Here is a 22,482-nt window from a genome sequence, read left to right as displayed (position 1 = left end):
TCTCTGGGCCTGGGTCCCTCCCTGCATGTGTTGCGGGGCTCACCTTCTCCCTCATCTGTGCCTGTCCCCGTGCCTGCTAGTGCTGGGCATCTGGGTGCTGCTCCAGCATCTCTGCGCATGGCCCTGCTCTGCCAGCTCCTGCAACGCCATCCCCAACCCCAGGAAGGTGCGGGTGACTCGCACCTCTCAGAATGAGGCCTTCGCACATCACAAGCCAGGAAGGTGTTAGAAACCTGGTCCTGACTGCAGCTGGCCTCAGTCATTTTAGGATGGTCAGGGCCCTGTTTCTGGAGCAGGTCTTGGGCCCCAGGGCCCCTGCTTTTGTGCCCCCAACATCTTCCAGGGGAAAGAGCAGAAGCTTTGAAAGCAGACTTAGGAGCTATTGTCCTCAGGCAAATCACTCAGCCAAATTGGGGCTCTGGGAATTTATTTACAAAATGTGGATAATAATATCCTAAGAATTATTAGAAATTACAGAAATAAAGTGAATAGCACACGGAGTGAGCTCGTGGGCGTAACACCACCAAGGGGCAAGCAGGGATTGGAAGGCACCCCCAAGTTCAACAGGCTTTCTGTTCTACCTCAGAGACTCCTGGTCCACGAATTATGAATGTTTCCCCATTCTAAGCATGAACACTACCAGAAGGTTTTCAAAGCCTGGAAAATCACCAGCTGCCTCTAAACTACAGTTCGAATTCCAGGAGACGCTGGCACCTCAGAAAGCCTAGCTGTAAAGGTGGTAAGACAAGTGACCTGACAGCCAAGACACACCGGCACCCCATACCCTTCCCTCCTGGGCAGGAGATGAACCCTGCCATTCACCCCTGGGATCCATGACGGGGTTAGGACCATGACATTCTAAGGGGTGATCTCTCGTCACAGAGAATAAATCCACAAAGCTGTAACTCAGATCTCTGCCCAAGTTCTCCACATCAGAGAATGGTAGTTACTAGAATGTTTGCTCTTGTTCCTAGAAATATATTTGCGCACGCCCGCGCGCGCGCACACACACACACACACACACACGTGTACACACAAGCAGATATCAAGTTAGCCCTGGGAGAATAAATAGGAAAACAAAAGGAGAAACAGTGGGCAGGAGGCTCTCTTCATCTGCCTCCAGGAACCAGACCCACTGAACCTTCTAGTCCCCTATGTCCTCCATGGCCTCATGGCCCCTATCTCGAATCTTCTATATTCTAAACACCACGATTTTGTCTTCAGGGGATACCAAAAAACAAGGTGATTTCAGCAGCCCCCTTATCTATCTACAGGGCATTGTTCCCAGGTGCAAAACCTCATCTCCAAGTTCTGGATCAAACTCTTAGGACCTCTCCTGGCCCCGGACCAATGGACACTGTGATTCCTACTGGAATAGCTGAGTGCCGCAGATGGCTTTGATACAGCTACGTGACACAGGTTCAACCGCTACATGCTGCAGTGTGTTACAGATGACAAAAGCCAACTGAAGAGATCCTGTTCCAAAGGCATGCAAGCTACGTGCAAGAAGTCAAACTAGTCGGGGAAAAAACCAGAATTTCAGAATAATTCTGAATTTTGCAGTTCACTCTCTCACTTAGGGACTCAAAATTCTTAAGCCTTCAAGGATCAAAATGCAGAGGTGATGTCTGCCTCTTAGCCAAGGAGGCAGCAGAGCGTGGAATGAAGAAATATGGATGGGAGTGAAATCCAAATCTAATTACAGCTGTGTGGCTCTGAGCCGAATATTAAGCTCTATATGACTTAGCTTTTAAAAAATGGAGTGTGGCACATCATCTATTCATGTTGCTGTAAGGATTAAATAAATGAATCGCATGTAAAATGGCTGGCAGGTAGCAATTGTCAAGTACCTCCTATGATTGCCCATAAGAAGCTGTTAAGCCTGACTCCAAGCCAGAATAAAAAGCAGTTTATTAGGACCATTTCATCAAGTAGAAACTCTGCTGATTCTTCTGCAAGTTCTGAACCACCAGGAGCAAAAGGACAAGTGGTGGGGCTGAACCAGAGAAATGTGTGAAGCAGGAATGAATGTACTTCCGACTTACCCCTAAGAGCCCAAAGCGTTCGGACAGGCTCCAGCCACAGAGAAAGTCAATTTCAAACTTGTGGTTGAGAACCACGATGGCATTTTCCTTCCCATACTTGGGGTAGGCGCGCGGGTCCGTGAAGATGGTGCATTCCGTGCCCGACCACCACTCCAGCAGCATCACCAGCTCTGGAACAAACCACAACAGACAGACGTTTACTACACACAGCCTTGTCCTGGGAGCCCTACTGAGAGCAGGGCTCTGCCCTCCCAGCTAGGGGAGAAAGCAACTTCTAGGGGCAAAGTTCTGCATCATTGCAGCACAGACCTTGGTCCTTGAAAGGGTTCAGAGTGGAAGGAAAAACGAGAAAGACTTCACAACATTCTCCAGGGAAGAAGAGGAGGATGCCTGGAGAAGGTAAATGACTTACATTCCTTGATTAAGTACCTTGGGGGAAAATACATCAGAAAGCCAGAATCCGTCAAGAATTCATGCCCTTGTGTTTACAGAACTCTGAAAGGCAGTGTGAGATGAGGCACAGAATTCTTAATATGCTGGAAAATCACTAATTGGGATACTTATAAACTCCATCAAAGAATATTAAATACCCAACTTTCCTCTCCCATTTCTGACACTTGAGGGCAGGGAAAGAATGGAGAACGGTAGATCCAGCCGCAGGAGCCCAGCACCTGCAGGGCAGAGGGAGTGAGAGTCAGCCCACCACAGGTCTGAAGAGAACTGTCAAAATAGTCTTTGCAGGGGCTTATGAAAAGAAACAGATTCTGTTTTCAGGCAATGACGACCACTTGCAGCTTCTTCTTCAGTGATGCCTCCCATCCCGGGGACCTATTCTCAATCTGGCAGGCTCAGGAAAAGCCATCCATGGTAGAAATTTTCCAGAAAAACAGCTGAATGTGAGTGACAGACTTCAAAATGGGCTCTTACAGTTGATGGTGTTCAGTAGGGGGTGGGCGCCTGCGTGCTCTGCGAGGGTTGTGCCTCCTCCCTGTTTTTTTAATTTTTTTTTTTTGAGACGGGGTCTTGCCCTAGGCTGGAGTGTAGTAGTGTGATCACGGCTCACTGCAGCCACAGCCTCCCAGGCTCAAGTGATCCTCCTACCTCAGCCTCCTGAACAGCTGGGACTACAGGTGTGCTCCACCAGGCCCAGCTAATTTTTTTTTTGTACTTTTTGTAGAGATGCAGTTTTGCCATGCTGCCTACTGGGTAGACTCCTGGGTTCAAGCAATCCTCCCACCTCAGCCTCCCAAAGTGCTGGGATTACAGGCGTGAGCCACCGTGCTGGGCCATGTGCCCCCCTTTTTAAATCACCAGTTAGTGAAACATACATGCAGCAGAGGACCCATTCCCTCCCCACCCCATCCCCACCCTACAGGCAGGTGCATTTGGCCTTGACTCCAACGGTAAGCCTAGTATCGTAGCTCAAGTGGCTGTCATCGGAAACTTTTCTCCTCCAGATTGGAGGCTGGAGGCTTGATGTGGAACACCAGAGCCCTCTAGAAGGCATCACAGTCCAGCTTTTATGCAGTGAGCACTGTGGGACTTTGGACAAATTAACCTCATAACACCACAGAGTCTTAACCTTTGGAATGGGGTTGCCCCAAAGCGTTTTGTGAGCATAAAGTGCATAACACATAGTGTGCGCTCAGTGTAGAGCACATTGTAAGTTCCCAGCAAACTGAAGCTATCAGTCTCCTTAAAAATGAGTAAAACGACTCCCCTTCCTTCTCCAGAAGTGAACAATGAAAAGTGTCTACCTATTTCTAGGAACTGAGAAAATACCAAGCTCTCATTCGGTTGTTCCACCAGGCCACGGCATTGGTGGCACCAGAAGCACAAGTCAAGGAACAGTGGCGTGTCCCGGGAGCTGGTTGTGGCGGCAGGAGTGGGGAGGGGGGGCTAGGGTAACAATATGCAGCCTGGCAGGGCAGCCTGACAAAGGGGTGGAGGGACAATTTGTTACCATGGGGTACAAAGATGGCTGTAGCGCCGGGCTGAGTTTTTCTAAGTGCAAGGATGGGAAGGATCAATCTATTCCATTACTGGCCAAGGAACACAGACAAGTGCCAAAGCACAACTCCACAGGGAGTCAGGGAGACAAAGCTGATGCTTCCAAGAGACTCCCATTTCCTACGTGTCACAGGCCAAATGCCTCTCTGTGGGACTCCTTCCTGCCCAAGGCCACTCTCACCGCCCCCTACCCCACTCACATGTTCCCCAGCACCCTCCACAGCCCCACCACAGCTGTAACTACAGCATGAGGCTATCTCCCCTACTACAGAGCACAGGCACCACGAGACAGCAACTGCACTGTTTGGTCCGCCCTGACCTTAGCCTCGACTCCAAGACTCAGCAAGTGCCTGGCACATGGATGCTTTCGACAAATGCCGCGTGATTACCTAATGCGCGCAAGCACTCTGTGAGGTTCAGGAGATGACCAAACATTCAGATCAGATCCTGGCCCCCCTCCAGCTTACTGTCCAGGGAAAAGACAGCTACACAACCACAAAACAACATGACAGGGAAAGGAGAAAGGCCTGCTAATAGGATGGCTGCTGAATATTGTCCTCATGGATTTAGGAGGCAGACACATCCAGGCTCCGATCCTGGTGAAGCCACTTACTACCCGTGAGACCTCAGGCATGCTTCTCAGCGTCCCCCTTCTCTGTAAAATAGAGACAGGTAAACGCCGTTAGAGAAGCTGTGGATATTAAATAAAAGCATGAACTCAAGGCACCTAGCACGACACTGGGCATAGTAGGCAATCCATAAATGGATAGCTTTGTAATTACTATTATATGCATGATAATTTTATCACACACAAAGGCTCTGTGACCGCTGAAGGGGAGAGGAAGGCTGGGGAAGAGACAGAGGCAGATGGAGAGAAACCCAGAGTAAGAGCATCGCAGAGACTTTTGGGTTCCCAGAGTAAAGAGTTATGATTTATGATTTCATTCTAAAGGCAATATAAAAACCACTGGAGCACACACACCAACACCCAATTTAAATAGACACACACCAATATCCAATTTAAATAGACACACACCAACATCCAATTTGCATTTGAAAAAAAAAATCACTCTGACTGAAACAGGAACAGACTGGAACAGGGAGGCCAGCTAGGGGGGTGACTACATCGGCACAGTGAGAGGGGACAGTGCTGGGACCAGGTGGGGGAAGACCAAATTTCCCACTCATCTCAGTAGGCTGTTCACTAGACAACTAAACTCTGAACCTCATTGGATAGAAGAGTTTTATTTCCCTTCTTTCTTTTTTCCTTTCTTTTTTTTTGAGCTGGTGTGTCACTCTGTCACCCAGGCTTGAGTGCAGTGGCCCAATCATACACAGCTCACTGCAGCCTCAACCTCCTGGGCTCAAGCAATCCTTCCACCTTGGCCTCCCAAAGTGCTGGGATTACAGGCATGAGCCACCACGCCTGGCCCATGTATTTTTTTTTTTTTAATCAAATGATTTCACTTTTTTTTTTTAATTCACAGAAACACATTTATACAGTCACATTGTAAAATGATTCAAACAACCCAGAAGGATGTACAAGAAAACATAAAATTCCTCTAAATAGCTTTGGGATGTGTTGATTAAGCTGGCCTGGACTACATTTCCCAGACTTCCCTTTCTTGGATATTTCTGGTTAGGGGCCACCACAAGAGACACTCTTGGGAGGTTTGGAAGGTGGAAAGGAAATAGCACCGTTCTGTAGGTCATGCATGTTTTTACTGATCTGCTGATTCATGTCTTCAGTGCAAAGCAGCAGCTAGGCCTGCTACTTCTCCTCCTTTCCCTGGATCCCCCACCAGCTTCTCTGAATCCCAGGCCAGGTGCTTGTGTTTTGCTCTGTGATGAAGATCCCAGCTTCTGCAGGACATCCACACCATCAATGCCAGATGCAAAAGAACTCATGCAAGTTTTAGCCCATTCTCATGGGGCTCCAGCTCGTGCTTGGTGTTCCAACATCTTGATCTCTCCCACTTTCTATCCGTTGCCCCTTCCTGACTGCCTGCCCTGTGGACTGCAAGCTCCAGTATCACATGCAGATAAAACTGAATAAGGCCAATGAGATGATGTCCACATTATCTCCCAGTGGTTTTGCTTCTCTTATTGAACCCTGACTGAAAGACACTTCCTCTTTACCTCCCCGCCCTCCCTCCCTTCTCCAAGGTTAACCATTACGAACAGTTTGGAAAATAGTCTTCTAGTTTTTTTTTCCCTAGGCATTTATACACATGTGCATGCACGTGCGTGCGCACACACACACATACTCAAAAAAGCTTTGCCTTTAGTTGAATGGCTTACCAGCTGATGTTTTAGTTGGATGTTCTTATGTAAATATACTGCACACAACTTACAAATACCTCCATGAATTTGGGTTTCATTTCCTCTCCTGTGTGGTTGCTTTCAATGCCAGCAGCCAGAGCCTTGTCTCTACAGCCACACAACCACCTCCACCTGGCAGCCGCTTCTCGTGCTGAAGAGCCCTACAGGAACTGCTTCCATTTGAGGTGGGAGGTCTGTCACTCAAATTAGACACCTCTTTTTACCATCATGCATCAAATGCCGGGGCTTTCTAACTGCTCAGGGCTCAGGGCATGCAGCATTTCAAGCACGTTCAGCCTGTCCTTCCACTTTCACCATCAGTTCAGTGGCTGCGGATCTTGGAATTATCTGCCTCGTTCTCTTTGCACAAGATTCTGTCCCTGTACGCTCACTCCATGGAAAGGGCAGTGTCACTTTCTTTTTTTTTTCTTTTTTTTTTTGAGACGGAGTCTCGCTCTGTTGCCCAGGCTGGAGTGTAGTGGCCAGATCTTGGCTCACTGCAAGCTCTGCCTCCGGGGTTTACGCCATTCTCCTGCCTCAGCCTCCCGAGTAGCTGGGACTACAGGCGCCCGCCACCTCGCCCAGCTAGTTTTTTGTATTTTTTAGTAGAGACGGGGTTTCACCGTGTTAGCCCGGATGGTCTTGATCTCCTGACCTCATGATCTGCTCATCTCAGCCTCCCAAAGTGCTGGGATTATAGGCTTGAGCCACCGTGCCCAGCCAGTGTCACTTTCTTTCAAAGGACATATTATTTAGAACCTCTAATTTAACTTGGAAAGTTACCAATGGGCACCTGGGCAATCCATCCTGACCAGGAGCTATGAGCAGGTGCTGCACAGCAGAGAGGACTGTAAGAAAGCAGGACTTTCTGTTGTTTAGTTAAGGGAAAATGACTTGTTGAGAGCTTCAGGTTGCAATCCTGTAACTAGCGTTACAAAGCCAGAAGCCCTACCAGGGCAAATCTAAGAGAAGCAAAGATATTTGCTCTTTGTCTTAGTCCATTTTATGCTGCTGTAACAGAATAGTTGAGACTGGGTAATTTATAAAGAACAGAGATTTATTTCTTATAGTTCTGGAGGCTGGGAAGTCCAAGGTCAAGAGGGCTGCATCTGGCATGGTCCTTCTTGCTGTGTCATCCCATAGGGGAAGGCAGAAGGCAGAAGGGCAAGCAAGCATGTACTCAAGTGAGAGAAATAAGGGAAAGGAACTGAACTCATCCTCTTAGCAGGAACTCACTCTCTGAATAACTGACCCACTCCTGCAATAACGGCATTAACAAGGGCAAAGTCCTCATGACCTAATCACCTCTTAAACGCCCCTCATCTCAACACTGTTTCATTGGGAATTAAGTTTCTGGCTGGGCATGGTGGCTCACTCCTGTAATCCCAGCACTTTGGAAGGCCAAGGTGGGCGGATCACGAGGTCAGAAGATCAAGACTATCTTGGTTAACACAGTGAAATCCCGTCTCTATTAAAAAAAAAAAAAAAAATTAGCCGGGCGTGGTGGCGGGCGCCTTTAGTCCCAGCTACACAGGAGGCTGAGGCAGGAGAATGGCGTGAACCCGGGAGGCAGAGCTTGCAGTGAGCCAAGATCGCGCCATTGCACTCCAGCCTGGGCGACACAGCAAGACTCTGTCTCAAAAACAAAAAACAAAAAACAAACAAACAAACAAAAAAAAACAAAAGATTCCAACACATGAACTCTGGGGAACACATTCAGAACACAGCAACCCGAAACATTTACCTTCTTGTCTAGGCATCCAAACTAACACACATTAAAGAACCAGAAAAAGCAACCAAGGCTTTAACTTAATAAGAATTGGAGGCATTTGGTAGTTAATTGAAACATAGTATATCTGGGAATGAAAACAATGCATCAAATCACAATAAAAGCAGGAGAAGAGGAAAGAGGGAAGGGCTTATGACCTCCTACAGAAAAGCCCAGAAGCTGTAAATGACGTGCACTAAGAGGAACCCTCTGTGGGAGAAGTGCGAGGAGGAAGGACATGGTCAGCAGAGATCCCAGGATCTGGAGATTCTGGGTCTTGCCCTTTAGAGTGAGTGAAATGCATGGCCCAACCACGGACACGTCCACTCAGGGCGGTGATCTCCACAACTGCCAAGCACAGGGGGCACCCCATCCAGGTCTAGGATACACACAGACTGTGGGACTCACTGCAGTGTATAGAGGGCACCCCAAGGTGCACACACTGCAGGGAATCCCAGGGAGCCAGGGCCACCAAGGAAGCCTGTCCCTAGCCAGGACGGCCACCTGGGAAAGGCCAGCTGGACAGAAAGGCCACAGGACAGAAAGGGAAGCCTGCCACCTGCAGACATGCAGCCAGGGCTTCTTCAATATCTATGGCAATTTTTGAAACTTTTGTCATATTTTTATTATTTTTATTGTTTTTTATTATTATTATACTTTAAGTTCTAGGGTACATGTGCACAACATGCAGGTTTGTTACATACGTATAGATGTGCCATATTGGTGTGCTGCACCCATCAACTCATCATTTACATTAGGTATATCTCCTAACGCTATCCCTCCCCGCTCCCCCCTCCCCCCACCCTATGACAGGCCCCGATGTGTGATGTTCCGCACCCTGTGTCCAAGTGATCTCATTGTTCAATTCCCACCTATGAGTGAGAACATGAGGTGTTTGGTTTTCTGTCCTTGCGATAGTTTGCTCAGAATGATGGTTTACAGCTTCATCCACACACCTACAAAGGAGATGAACTCATCCTTTTTCATGGCTGCGTAGTATTCCATGGTATATATGTGCCACATTTTCTTAATCCAGTCTGTCACTAATGGACATTTGGGTTGGTTCCAAGTCTTTGCTATTGTGAATAGTGCTGCAATAAATATATGTGTGCATGTGTCTTTATAGCGGCATGATTTTTAATCCTTTGGGTATATACCCAGTAATGGGATGGCGGGGTCAAATGGTATTTCTAGTTCTAGATCCTTGAGGAATTGCCACACTGTTTTCCACAATGATTGAACCAGTTTACAGTCCCACCAACAGTGTAAAAGTGTTCCTATTTCTCCACATCCTCTCCAGCACCTGTTGTTTCCTGATTTTTTCATGATCGCCATTCTAACTGGTGTGAGATGGTATCTCATTGTGGTTTTGATTTGCATTTCTCTGATGGCCAGTGATGATGAGCATTTTTTCATGTGTCTGTTGGCTGCATAAATGTCTTCTTTTGAGAGGTGTGTATTCATATCCTTTGCCCACTTTTTGATGTGGTTGTTTGATTTTTTCTTGTATATTTGTTTAAGTTCTTTGTAGATTCTGGATATTAGCCCTTTGTCAGATGGGTAGATTGTAAAATTTTTCTCCTATTCTGCAGGTTGCCTGTTTACTCTGATGGTAGTTTCTTTTGCTGTGCAGAAGTTCTTTAGTTTAATTAGATCCCATTTGTCAATTGTGGCTTTTATTGCCATTGCTTTTGGTGTTTTAATCATGAAGTCCTTGCCCATGCCTATGTCCTGAATGGTATTGCCTAGGTTTTCTTCTAGGGTTTTTATGGTTTTAGGTCTAACATTTAAGTCTTTAATACATCTTGAATTAATTTTTGTATAAAGTGTAAGGAAGGGATCCAGTTTCACCTTTCTACATATGGCTAGCCAGTTTTCCCAGCACCATTTATTAAATAGGGAATCCTTTCCCCATTTCTTGTTTTTGTCAGCTTTGTCAAAGATCAGATGGTTGTAGATGTGTGGTATTATTTCTGAGGGCTCTGTTCTGTTCCATTGGTCTATATCTCTGTTTTGGTACCAGTATCATGCTGTTTTGGTTACTGTAGCCTTGTAGTTCAGTTTGAAGTCAGGTAGCATGATGCCTCCACCTTTGTTCTTTTGGCTTAGGATTGTCTTGGCAATGTGGGCTCTTTTTTGGTTCCATATGAACTTTAAAGTAGTTTTTTCCAATTCTGTGAAGAAAGTCATTGGTAGCTTGATGGGGATGGCATTGAATCTATAAATTACCTTGGGCAGTATGGCCATTTTCATGGTATTGATTCTTCCTATCCATGAGCATGGAATGTTCTTCCATTTGTTTGTGTCCTCTTTTATTTCATTGAGCAGTGGTTTGTAGTTCTCCTTGAAGAGGTCCTTCACATCCCTTTAAGTTGGATTCCTAGGTATTTCATTCTCTTTGAAGCAATTGTTCACTCATGATTTAGGAGTTCCTTCAGGATTTGGCTCTCTGTTTGTCTGTTATTGGTGTATAGGAATGCTTGTGATTTTTGCACATTGATTTTGTATCCTGAGACTTTGCTGAAGTTGTTTATTAGCTTAAGGAGGTTTCGGGCTGAGATGATGGGGTTTTCTAAATATACAATCATGTCATCTGCAAACAGGGACAATTTGACTTCTTCTTTTCCTAACTGAATACACTTTATTTCTTTCTCTTGCCTGACTGCCCTGGCCAGAACTTCCAACACTATGTTGAATAGGAGTGGTGAGAGAGGGCATCCCTGTCTTGTGCCAGTTTTCAAAGGGAATGCTTCCAGTTTTTGCCCATTCAGTATATTGGCTGTGGGTTTGTCATACATCCCATCAATACCTAGTTTATTGAGAGTTTTTAGCATGAATGCTGTTGACTTTTGTCGAAGGCCTTTTCTGCATCTATTGAGATGATCATGTGGTTTTTGTCTTTGGTTCTGTTTATATGCTGGATTATGTTTATTGATTTGAACATTTGAACCAGTCTTGCATCCCAGGGATGAAGCCAACTTGATCGTGGTGGATAAGCTTTTTGATTGCTGCTGGATTTGGTTTGCCAGTATTTTATTTTGGATTTTTGCATTGATATTCAAGGATATTGGTCTAAAATTCTCTTTTTTTGTTTTGTCTCTGCCAGGCTTTGGTTTCACGGTGATGCTGGCCACATAAAATGAGTTAGGGAGGATTCTCTCTTTTTCTATTTATTGTAATAGTTTCAGAAGGAATGGTACCAGCTCCTCTTTGTACCTCTGGTAGAATTCGGCTGTGAATCTGTCTGGTCCTGGACTTCTTTTGGTTGGTAGACCATTAATTATTGCCTCAATTTCAGAGCCTGTTATTGGTCTATTCAGGGATTCATCTTCTTCCTGGTTTAGTCTTGGGAGGGTGTATGTGTCCAGGAATTTATTCATTTCTTCTAGATTTTCTAGTTTATTTGCATAGAGGTATTTATAGTATTCTCTGGTGGTAGTTTGTATTTCTGTGGGATCAGTGGTGAGATCCCTTTTATCATTTTTTATTGCGTCTGTTTGATTCTTCTCTCCTTCCTTCTTTATTAGTCTTGCTAGCAGTCTATCAATTTTGTTGATCTTTTCAAAAAAACAAGCTCTTGGATTCACGGATTTTTTTGAAGGGTTTTTTGTGTCTCTATCCCCTTCAGTTCTGCTCTGATCTTAGTTATTTCTTGCCTTCTGCTAGCCTTTGAATGTGTTTGCTCTTGCTTCTCTAGTTCTTTTAATTGTGATGTTTGGGTGTCAGTTTTAGATCTTTCCTGCTTTCTCTTGTGGGCATTTAGTGCTATAAATTTCCCTTTGCACACGCTTCAAATGTGTCCAGAGATTCTGGTATGTTGTGTCTTTGTTCTCATTGGTTTCAAAGAACATCTTTATTTCTGTCTTCATTTTGTTATGTACCCAGTAGTCATTCAGGACTGGGTACATGAAAACTGAAAAACCTTCTTTTTACTCTTTTTTTCTCTGAACTTTTCTTCTCACTTCATTTCATTCATTTGATCTTCAATCACTGATACCCTTTCTTCCACTTGATCGAATCGGCTACTGAAGCTTGTGCATGCGTCATATAGTTCTTGTGCCATGGTTTTCAGCTCCATTAGGTCATTTAAGGTCTTTTCTATGCCGTTTATTCCAGTCAGCCATTCGTCTAATCTTTTTTCAAGGTTTTTAGCTTCCTTGCGATGGGTTTGAACATCCTCCTTTAGCTCGAGAAGTTTGTTATTGCCAATCATCTGAAGACTTCTTCTCTCAACTCGTCAAAGTTATTCTCCGTCCAGCTTTGTTCCATTGCTGGTGGAGAGCTGTGTTCCTTTGGAGGAGAAGAGGTGCTCTGATTTTTAGAATTTTCAGCTTTTCTGCTCTGGTTTCTCCCCATCTTTGTGGTTTTACCTACTTTTGGGCTTTGATGATGGTGATGTACAGATGGGGTTTGGTGTGGATGTCCTTTCTGTTTGTTAGTTTTCCTTCTAACAGTCAGGACCCTCGGCTGCAGGTCTGTTGGAGTCTGCTGGAGGTCCCCTCCAGTCCCTGTTTGCCTGGGTATCACCAGTGGAGGCTGCAGAACAGCAAATATTGCAGAACAGCAAATGTTGCTGCCTGATCCTTCCTCTGAAAGCTTCATCTCAGAGGGGCACCCGCCTGTATGAGGTGTTAGATGGTCCCTATTGGGAGGTGGCTTCCAGTTAGGCTACTCAGGGGTCAGGGACCCACTTGAGGAGGCAGTGTGTCCATTCTCAGATCTCAAACTCCGTGCTGGGAGAACCACTACTCTCTTCAAAGCTGTCAGACAGGGACGTTTAAGTCTGCAGAAGTTTCTGCTGCCTTTTGTTCAGCTATGCCCTGCCCTAGAGGTGGAGTCTACACAGGCAGGCAGGCCTCCTTGAGCTGTGGTGGGCTCCACCCAGTTCGAGCTTCTAGGCCGCTTTGTTTACCTACTCAAGCCTCAGCAATGGTGGACGCCCCTACCCCAGCCTCACTGCCACCTTGCAGTTTGATTTCAGACTGCTGTGCTCCCAGTGAGCAAGGCTCAGTGGGCGTGGGACCCTCTGAGCCAGGCATGGGATACAATCTCCTGGTGTGCCGTTTGCTAAGACCATTGGAAAAGTGCAGTATTAGGGTGGGAGTGTCCTAATTTTCCAGGTACCATCTATTATGGCTTCCCTTGGCTAGGAAAGGGAATTCCCTGGCCCCTTGCACTTCCCAGGTGAGGTGATGCCCCGCCCTGCTTCGGCTCACACTTGCACGGGCTGTACCCACTGTCTGACAAGCCCCAGTGAGATGAACCTGGTACCTCAGTTGGAAATGCAGAAATCACTCATCTTCTGCATCACTCATGCTGGCATCTGTAGACTGGAGCTGTTCCTATTCAGCCATCTTGCCATGGTTGATCACTTTTGTCATATTTTTAAAATTTCAGTTTGCCAAATTTTGCAGATGTTATTTTGACTGTGCTGCTCCCTGAGGGCTCAGTGAATGCTGTCTCTCTACAAAGCAGTCACACTCGGATTCTGCTCTTCCAGCCACATCTGGCTCTGACCAGTTGCTGCTGCCTGTTCTACAAACCCCACCTGGAAACCTCACAGAGCTGGTGCCCAGTTCCTCAGGGTGATGACCAGAGAGGGTGCAAAGCACAGCAGGTGATCTCTGCGAAGTCCCAAATCATTGCCTGCTATTTAACCACTGCCTGCTATTTAACCATTGCCTGCTACTTCAGGGGCCGACTGAAGAACAAAACTCAGCGGGCCATAAAAAGGTATATTCAGAGGCACAGATTTGGTTTTATTATATTTGCTATTGTGCTGTTCAGCTTAAGAGGCTACTAATAGGAAAAAGAAGTGGATAGACAAAAAGAAAGTGACATTAAGGAAGAGAAGCCCCTGCTGTCCTATCTGTAAAGATGGCAGAGGAAAATGATGGCATAATGTTTACTGAGTTCGTTTCCAACATGCATGGGTTATAGCCCACGCCCCCAGAATTAGGACGTGGGTGGCTGGGAGCCAAATCCAGACACAAGGGCCCAGCACCACTCTCTAAGGTTGCTGAAGACACTAAAAGCCATGATTATACAAAAGACGATTGCGGTGCAGGGGGCTAGAGAAGGGAAAAAGGAAGATCAGAGTATACGATCACACCTTGACCTCAGGCAGAGCTGTGGTCAGTTCCTTACATAGGACATAAAGATTAAAATGCCCACCTCAAAGGTTTGGTGTGAAGAGCAGATGCTAAAATATTTAAAGCACTGAATACGCGCCCTGCATCAGCCAGTACATTTTTCTTTTCCTGATTTCTACTACATTTGACCTTTGAACAACATGGGTTCATACTTCATTGGTCCACTTATACACAGATTTTCTTCTGCCTCTGCCACCCCTGAGACAGCAAGACCAACCCCTCTTCCGGGCCTCCTCAGTCTACTCAACATGAAGACAAGGATGAAGACCTCTGTGACGATCCACTTCCACTTAGGAAGAGTCCATACATTTTCTCTTTTTGATGATTTGTTTAATCATGTTTTCTTTTCTCTAGCTTACTTTAGAAGAATACCGGATATAACACATATACAAAATACGTGTTAATCAACTGTGTGTTATTGGTAATAACCATCAGCTGTAGGCTATTAGTCAACTGTAGGCTATTAGTAGTTAAGTTTTAGGGAGCCAAAAGTTACATGTGGCTATTTGACTCCAAAACAAAATAATTTAAAATCAGAGAAAGACAGGAAAGAAATTAAGAAGCATGCCCTGAATCCACTTCTAGGCAGCCCTGAATCTGCTGTTCCCAAAGCCCTCCTTGTTCTCAGCCTCTACTCCTCTCTAAGCAGTGGCAAGACCTGGCTGCATTCTGGTCAGGATTCCAGGGGTCCCTATCTCCCTGGAGACCCCAAAAATATTTCAAGCCTCCAGGCAAGCTCTTCCCTGACGCAGGTAGAGAGGGGTCTTAGGCTTCCCTTCCCCACCATTCCCCAAGGCTCCTGCTCCCTCCTCGCTCCACCAGGTGGGCCCAGCTCCTCTCTGCAGCCCATTCCAGAAGTGCCATGGAGAATTCTACTAAAACAGGGAGGCAAAGACCCTGTAGGAAAGACCTCACAATCCAAACGCCACTGATGGAAGCCCTGAGGAGCACAGAGTTCATTGTTCAGGCACACGCCAACAGTCAGAACCTCCCACAGCTGTAGATATGGGCGCCGTGTTACACAAGAAAATGGCCTCATGATCATTAACTCTGTCCAACTTTAACAATTATATAATTACATAGGTGACTGCTATGAAATACAGTATGTATAATTATATATTTATAATAACCTTTTATCATTTAGCTTTTAACTGATAATAATTTAGGTTAAAAATTAAAGGTCTCATCCTTAGAAGCATCCAAAATGCCGAAGCGAAGCTGCTAAGTTTCTGGCGCCTGAATGTGGCGTCATTCTTCCCTGTAGCGGTGCTGGAGGGCTGGCTCTCTCCCCTGGCATCACAAGGGGGCTAGGAGACAGGACGGTGCCTTCACACTCACAACACCCTCACCTGGAGGTCGGTCGTCAAGTTACAGGGTACCCACCAGACCCTCTCTGTGCCTGATAAATAAAGCCAAAACAGACTTGGTTTTATTATATTTGCTATTGTGCTGTTCAGCTTAAGAGGTTACTAATAGGAAAAAGAAGTAGATACACAGAAAGAAAGGGGAGTTAAGGAAGAGAGGCCTCTGCTGTCCTATCTGTAAAGATGGAGGAGGAAAATAATGGCACCCTCTCCAGCCATCATCCTGAGGAACTGGGCATCAGCTCTGCGAGAGGGTCTGGTTTTTCTTAATAAAAATTAATAAAAACACAAAGCGAAACTATTAGCACAGAATAAAGAGAAAGGCACCACTCAGCTCTAGCCCGAGAGTTCTAGACGCAGGTGTGAAGTGGGTCCCAGCAACGCCGTGAAGGGGAACCGTGCTCAACAGCCCAGTGCTTCTCTTGTGTCCTGGTGCTCAACGCAGCCTGGGATTGCCGAGGGAGACGGGCTGCCTGCTGCTCCATCGCCTGCAGGTTCTGTTGTGGTGCCAAACAGTCCCTTTGTGCACTAGGCAGCTAGCTCCAAGCTGTACCACACTTACACTTCCTCCCTTGTCCCCACTCTGTCCCCTCTTCTAAGCCTCCCCATCCCTCCAGGCTCAGTTCACACTCATACTTTCAGGAAACCTCCCCTGGGCGTCAGGCCATGGAGACATGGTGGGGGTAGGGGGCGGGCTTCCTAACTGCCCAACACTAAGTGAGCTTGGCTCCTGTGGGCATTTGTTGGTATTTTATTTTTATTTTTAACTTTTTAAGACAGTCTCGCTCTGGTGCCCAGGCTGGAGTGCAGTGGCACGATCATGGCTCACTGCAATCTCTGCAACCAGATTTCAGCACTTTCTGTGACACCAAATTGGGAGCCCAGCTGTGCCTGCCCCATCCCAGAATCTCCCAAGCGTCTGCTCTTCCCACTCACACGTCCACACCATCAGATGGCGCTCAGGCTAGAAGCGCAGGGTCGAAGAAGGCCAAGCTATTGAAAGCCATCAGGATTATATTAGGGGGTGATTTTGCCCCCTAGGGGACAAAAACTGGTTCTTGGAGGGGGTATGGGGTGGACAACAATCTTACTCTTTTATGTGTAAAGCACAGATATGTCCACAGCACATGAATGATAGTCTCTCTGCAGTATTAAAGCATCATGGGAGAAAAAAGTATCTGAAAAGGCACATCAAGCCTAGGAGCGACGAGAGCTTGGTATCCACAAACACCATCACCCCTTGGATTTTGTTCTCTAAACACCGTACCTGTGGCGTGTGTAGTATTCCTGGGAAAACTGTCAAAGCATCAAGCACCCATACATAACTTCTAGTTCACAGGCAGGTCGAGAGGGAGGAGTAGGTTAAACACCCTCACAGTGAGCTCCCACACACCCAGAGCACAGGAGGTTCTACCAGGCAGTGCTGGGCTTTTCACAAATTAAGAAAAAAAGAGGTTGGGTAGGGTGGGGTGGGGGTCTGTTCTAAATTAAGAGAAACTTCAGAGATATAAAAACTAAATGCAATGTATGGGCCCTATTTAAATACTCTAAATGTTAAAAAAGAAAGAGAGAGAGAAAAGAGGGAGACAGCTTGGAAACAATTAGAGAGATCTGAATATAGGTGGTATTATATTAAGAATATGATTCATTTATATTCTTTTGATAATGACATTGGGAATATGTTTTTAAGATGTCTTTTTTTTTTTTTTTTTTTAAAGACAGGGTCTCACTCTGCCACCCAGGCTGGAGTGCAGTTGTGCAATCTCAGCTCACTGCAGGTTTGACCTCCTGGGCTCAGGTGATTCTCCTGCCTCAGCCTCCCAAGTCGCTGGGGCTACAGGCCTCCCAAAGTGCTGGGATTACAGGCCTGAGCCATCACACCTGGCCAAGATGTCTTGATTCTTTATAAAAGACATCTCATGACAATGTGGGGTGATATTTCATAACATACAATGTCTGGAATTCAATTTTTACATTCATCAATCAGCTCGATACCTGCCAGTAGGATGAAATATTTAAAGTGAGATCTAGATTCTTTGACTTTGGAGAATCCTTATGCTGTTCTCTCCACTCATACAGATTTTACATTTTTCATAATAAAAAAGTTCAAGAAACAAGTTGCCTCTTCCACAGAAAACATGTCCAGAAAGCAATGACTCATCACAGTAGAGGCATCACCCGAAACCTCTCAGTCCTGGCTTGGGCACCGCTACCTCTTCTCTAGGAGCAGCAGGGAGAGAGACAAAGACGAAAATGGCATAAAACTGTTCACCCCTAAAATGTAGACCAAGGCCATGTCTGGATTTTCTTTTTTTTTTTAATTTCTGAAAGAGATGAAGATTAAAATGCAATCTGAAAATACTTTGCATTTCAATACCACTATATTTGAAGCGATTAAAAGGTCTAAAAATCCCAAAGAGTAAAAGGCGTCCCTTTTCTGCCCCTCCTTTGCTCACTGCATGGAGTCGTGAGAAATTCCTGAAATCTTCCATTTTCTCCTCACCCCGTTACCAAGGAAAGTCCCACTGCCTACTCTGGGCTGAGGGCAGTCAAGCTACTGAGGCTGGACCTTCGAGCCCCCAACTACTTGGGAGGCTGACTGGCTATGGGCAGCTCCAATCCCCATGCCTCAGTCTCCTGATGGCTAACCTGGAACACTTATGCTTAAGACGAGTGAATCAGAGCCTGACTAACGTGACGATGAATCACATTTCTCAGCCTACAAAGCTGGGGCTCAGACTCTGGAAGGAGGTACAGGCAGTCCATGGGAAACCCTGCCACCTCCCTACTGTCTCCCAGGGCTCCTCTATTTTCAGCCACAGGATACGTTTCCAAGAATTTCAACTTGGAGCAACTCGTGTTCCTGTGCACACCACCGACAGCCCCTGCAGTCCACCGCTCGCTGCCGTCACTGGTTCTGTCTGCCCACACTTCCCATGTCCACCACCGCCTGTCCTCCCTTCCATCTCCGGTGCTGCCCTCCTTGCCCCTTGATGACCCTCTACCCGGTCTCTCTGCCTCCAAAGTCATCCGCTCCACATGCCAGTCTCATGCCTTGCCGCCACTTCCTCCTGTTAGAAGCCTCTGCTGGCTCCGCACCATCAACCAGATGACTGCAGGCTCCCCAGCAAGCCCAACTCCAGGCCACCCTCTCCTTCCTCCACTTCTCCCCACCGCACTTCCTGAGCTGAAGCCCAGAGCAACTGCAACGCTGTTCCTGGGCTTGAATTCTCTGTACCTAGAATTCTCTGTACCTAGAACTACCTAGAATTATCTGTACCTACCCCAAGCTCTGAGTTCTTGCTCAAGCTGTTCTCTTGGCTCAAAAGACCCTTCCTTTCTAAAGGAGGTCCAGCCTTTTCTGTTTTCCAAGTTTCAGTTCAAATAAGACCACCCACTGCCCCCTCACCTCCCTTAGGAGTAATTTCTCTCTCTTCAACTCTCCTAAATCCCCCATGAGGGACACAGCCTCAGACTCTGAAGTCAGACCTGAATTTGAATTCCCATTCCATGATTTACTAATAACATCGGCATATTTCTTAACCTTGCTGGCTTTCAGTTTTATCTGTAAAAAAGGAATAATATGATATCACTCACAGAACTGCTGTGAACATCTAAGAAGAGAAGACTAAAGTTTGCAAAATAACTGTGAGTGCGGATGACGTTGTTGGTCACCCTTTTCCTGGAGGCCTCTCTCTCCGCCTTCCGTACTTTCTTTCTCACATTCTAGTTATAGGCACGTTTTGTCTTGTTCAGTATTCTTCTACCATAAAGTGTGCTTTCCTCAACAGGAGGGTCTTGTCTTGTTCGTTTCGTTGTTGCTGCTGCCCACAGCATGCAAGGCAGGGTTTGCCCAACCATGGGTCTCAGCAAATATTGGAATTCAACAGTATGGGTGACAGCTGGAGTTGTGTAGCTAAGGAAAAATTCACCAGGATCCAAATCGCAGCAAAAATCAGTTAAGGACAGTATGGTCCTAAAGCCCACTTAAATTTTTTTTTTTTTTTTTTTTTTTTTTTTTTGTTGAGACAGGGAGGGTCTCACTCTCTCGCTCAGGCTGGATGGGGTACAGTGGCGCAATCTTGGCTCACTGCAACCTCTACCTCCCACGTTCAAATTCTCCTGCCTCAGCCTCCCAAGTAGCTGGGATTACAGGTGTCCACCACCACGTCCAGCTATTTTTTTTGTATGTTTAGTACAGACAGGGTTTCACCTGGCTGATCTCAAACTCCTGACCTCAAGTGATCTGCCCAACTCAGCCTCCCGAAGTGCTGGGATTACGGGTGTGGGCCACCATGCCCGGTCCAACTTTTATTTTGAAAGCACCATTATAAAATAACTAACCTGTTTAGGAATATTTAAAGCAAATTGTAAAATCTACACAAGATAAATACCTGCTCTAAATTTTCATCTAATTAATGTCTTCTCTCACCTTTCCCTTATTGAAGTATAATTTGGCTTATTTTCATTATCCAAATTCATTACCCACAGAGCAGAGAAATACATATACATTAAAATGCAGTTTTAATATGTATAAATATATATAATAAAATGCTATAGATGTACATTCTAATTTTGAAACAGATAAATGAAGATGCTAAAATATACACAATTACCAAAATAATTTTTACAGGCAGAAATGTGGAAGGGACTCTAAACCAGTACTGTTTTTTAAAACACAATTTCTTCACATGATACATTGATTGCCTCCATATCTCAGCGTAGGAAGCCTCGGAATATTTAATTTTGTCTCTTATCTAATAGAAAACCATCATTTTCAGTAGAGCAGCTTTTAATTATTAAGGATTATGTATAAATTGTGTATTTTTCTATCAGACTTGTGATAAATTAGGTCACCAGATAATCCTGAGATTCTCTCCTTACATCGGTTGTTTCAAGTGAAACTTTCTAGTGTTTCCAACAACATAATATTCTGTCCCTATTAAGATGATCAGGTAAAATACAAGGTACCCAGTTATATTTGAATTTCAGACAAATTACACATTATTTTTTAGCATAAGTATGTCCCACGCAATAACTAAACTACATTATGAGGCACGCAGTATCTGGGACACATATTAAAAAATTGTGTTTATATGAAATTTAAATTGAGCTGGGGGTGCCGAATTTTTATTTGTTAAATCTGGTGATTCCAGTCCTTATGAACTCAGCTGTCACCATGGTAACAAGCACGGCCGTGGCTCCGGAGGGCAGCTTGGGGAAGAACTGAACAGGGCACCTCTGGGTTGAGCAGCCAGCAGCCGTCGAATGGGGATTCCGTAAACATCATTCCCTAGAATCCCGAGAGCCACCTGGCTAGATCGGCATCGCCATCTCATTTCACCAATGGCAAATGGAAGAGAGATGGCTTTCCCAAGGTCATGCCCATTCTGGGAAGCAGAATTCCTGTGCCGGCTGCTGCTGTCCCTGATGCTGAGGGCTCAGTCCTCCTGCTTTGCTGGCCTTGTGCATGTGCAGAACACGTGTTTCTTAGAAATCTTAATAATTTTGAATAAATCTGTGCCTCTTTTATAGCCCCATCTTTAAAACATCCCTGCGAAATCATTTTGCCAGGGTTTTATCTACCAGGTGAGCTTTATCTAATCAAGCTATGAGGCTGGTGAATGGGCACGCAATGGTGTTGCTAAACCCAGATTGCCTGGCAGCCCTGGGAAGACCAAGGCCAGGGATTAGGAGGCTTTTCCATCTGCGTACTGTCCTGCCTCCTCCCCATCTGGCTCTTGTGGTGAGGTCTAATGAATGTGCCAAGACCAGCAGGGTGCCCAGAGGTCACAGCTCAGGTAATGGGTGGGGTCCAGGGAAGGGACACAAACAGGATGGAGGAGCAGGGAAGAGGAGGAAGGCATTGAGGAATTGGGTTGAAGAGAGAACCCACATGTATTGTACACATACTGTAGCCAGGCAGTGAGGGAGGCTCGTCACCTGCGGAACTCACTTACTTAGAACCTTAGTTGCCTGTCCGGACTATCCCTCCTCTGCACAGATTAAGAAGCTGAGGCTCTGAAAGTCTTAGCAACTTGCCCCAGGCCATGGAGAGGGTGCAGACTTCTGTCTGTGCAGTGTGCCTGCACACGGCAGATCCAGGCCAGCTGCGCATCTGTGGGCTCCTCCATCAGTCTCTGGCCCCCTCTTCCACCTCACTGTCTCCACCTGCCCCTTCCTCACCCACCGCCCTCCTAACCACTCTCTCCTCCACCCGAAAAAGGGCTGAATGCCAACCTGAAATGCAATTCTTTGAGTATTTGTTTTCATTTTCAAGAAAGCACTGAGTTTTGTGCAGGCCCAGGCTCTGTTGTCTTATCAGTTCTGAAATGCTCCGTTGATTCACATTTTAACACGCTGAAATCACGGCGTGTCTCAGTATTGATGGCATCCCTTAGTTTAATTGGAGCATTTCTTTTCCTTTCTTAGAGATGCATAATACATATGCACCTTACGATCAATGACTAGAGTCTATGAAATACAGGAATTAAAACAGGGTGACCTTAGGAAGCTGATGTCATTTAGATGAGCTGTATCTGAAATGCAGCCAGGTATCTGAGAAGTGCCAGGGTCAGGGGAAGGGAGGGATGAATAAGGAACACGGGGGACTTTTACGGCAGTGACACTGCTGCAGGACATTGCCATCATGGGCACATGACATTATGCATGGTCAAAATAATGTATCAATATCGATATTGCTTCATCAATTGTCACAAATGTACCAGACTAATGGAAATGTTGGTGCTAGGGAAAAGAGAGAGAAAGAGAGAGAGAGAGAGAGAGAGAGAATATGGAAACTATCTGTACTTTCTTCACAA

At 45.8% G+C, this 22,482-nt stretch overlaps 1 protein-coding gene across 1 annotated transcript in view; it reads right to left on the bottom strand.

Moving 5' to 3' along the window:
- Positions 1–22,482, bottom strand: part of AGPAT4 (1-acylglycerol-3-phosphate O-acyltransferase 4) — a 142,182-nt gene that overhangs the window by 33,911 nt on the left and 85,789 nt on the right. Inside the window, exon 3 of the mRNA XM_025383628.1 lies at positions 2,046–2,215. Coding sequence (XP_025239413.1) covers positions 2,046–2,215 — 170 coding nt within the window. The remainder of the gene's footprint in view (positions 1–2,045; positions 2,216–22,482) is intronic.

This window comes from Theropithecus gelada, chromosome 4 (assembly GCF_003255815.1).
Source record: "Theropithecus gelada isolate Dixy chromosome 4, Tgel_1.0, whole genome shotgun sequence".
NCBI lineage: Eukaryota > Metazoa > Chordata > Mammalia > Primates > Cercopithecidae > Theropithecus > Theropithecus gelada.
Note: the sequence above shows the minus strand (reverse complement) of the source record. Positions and strands in the feature narration are given on the sequence as shown.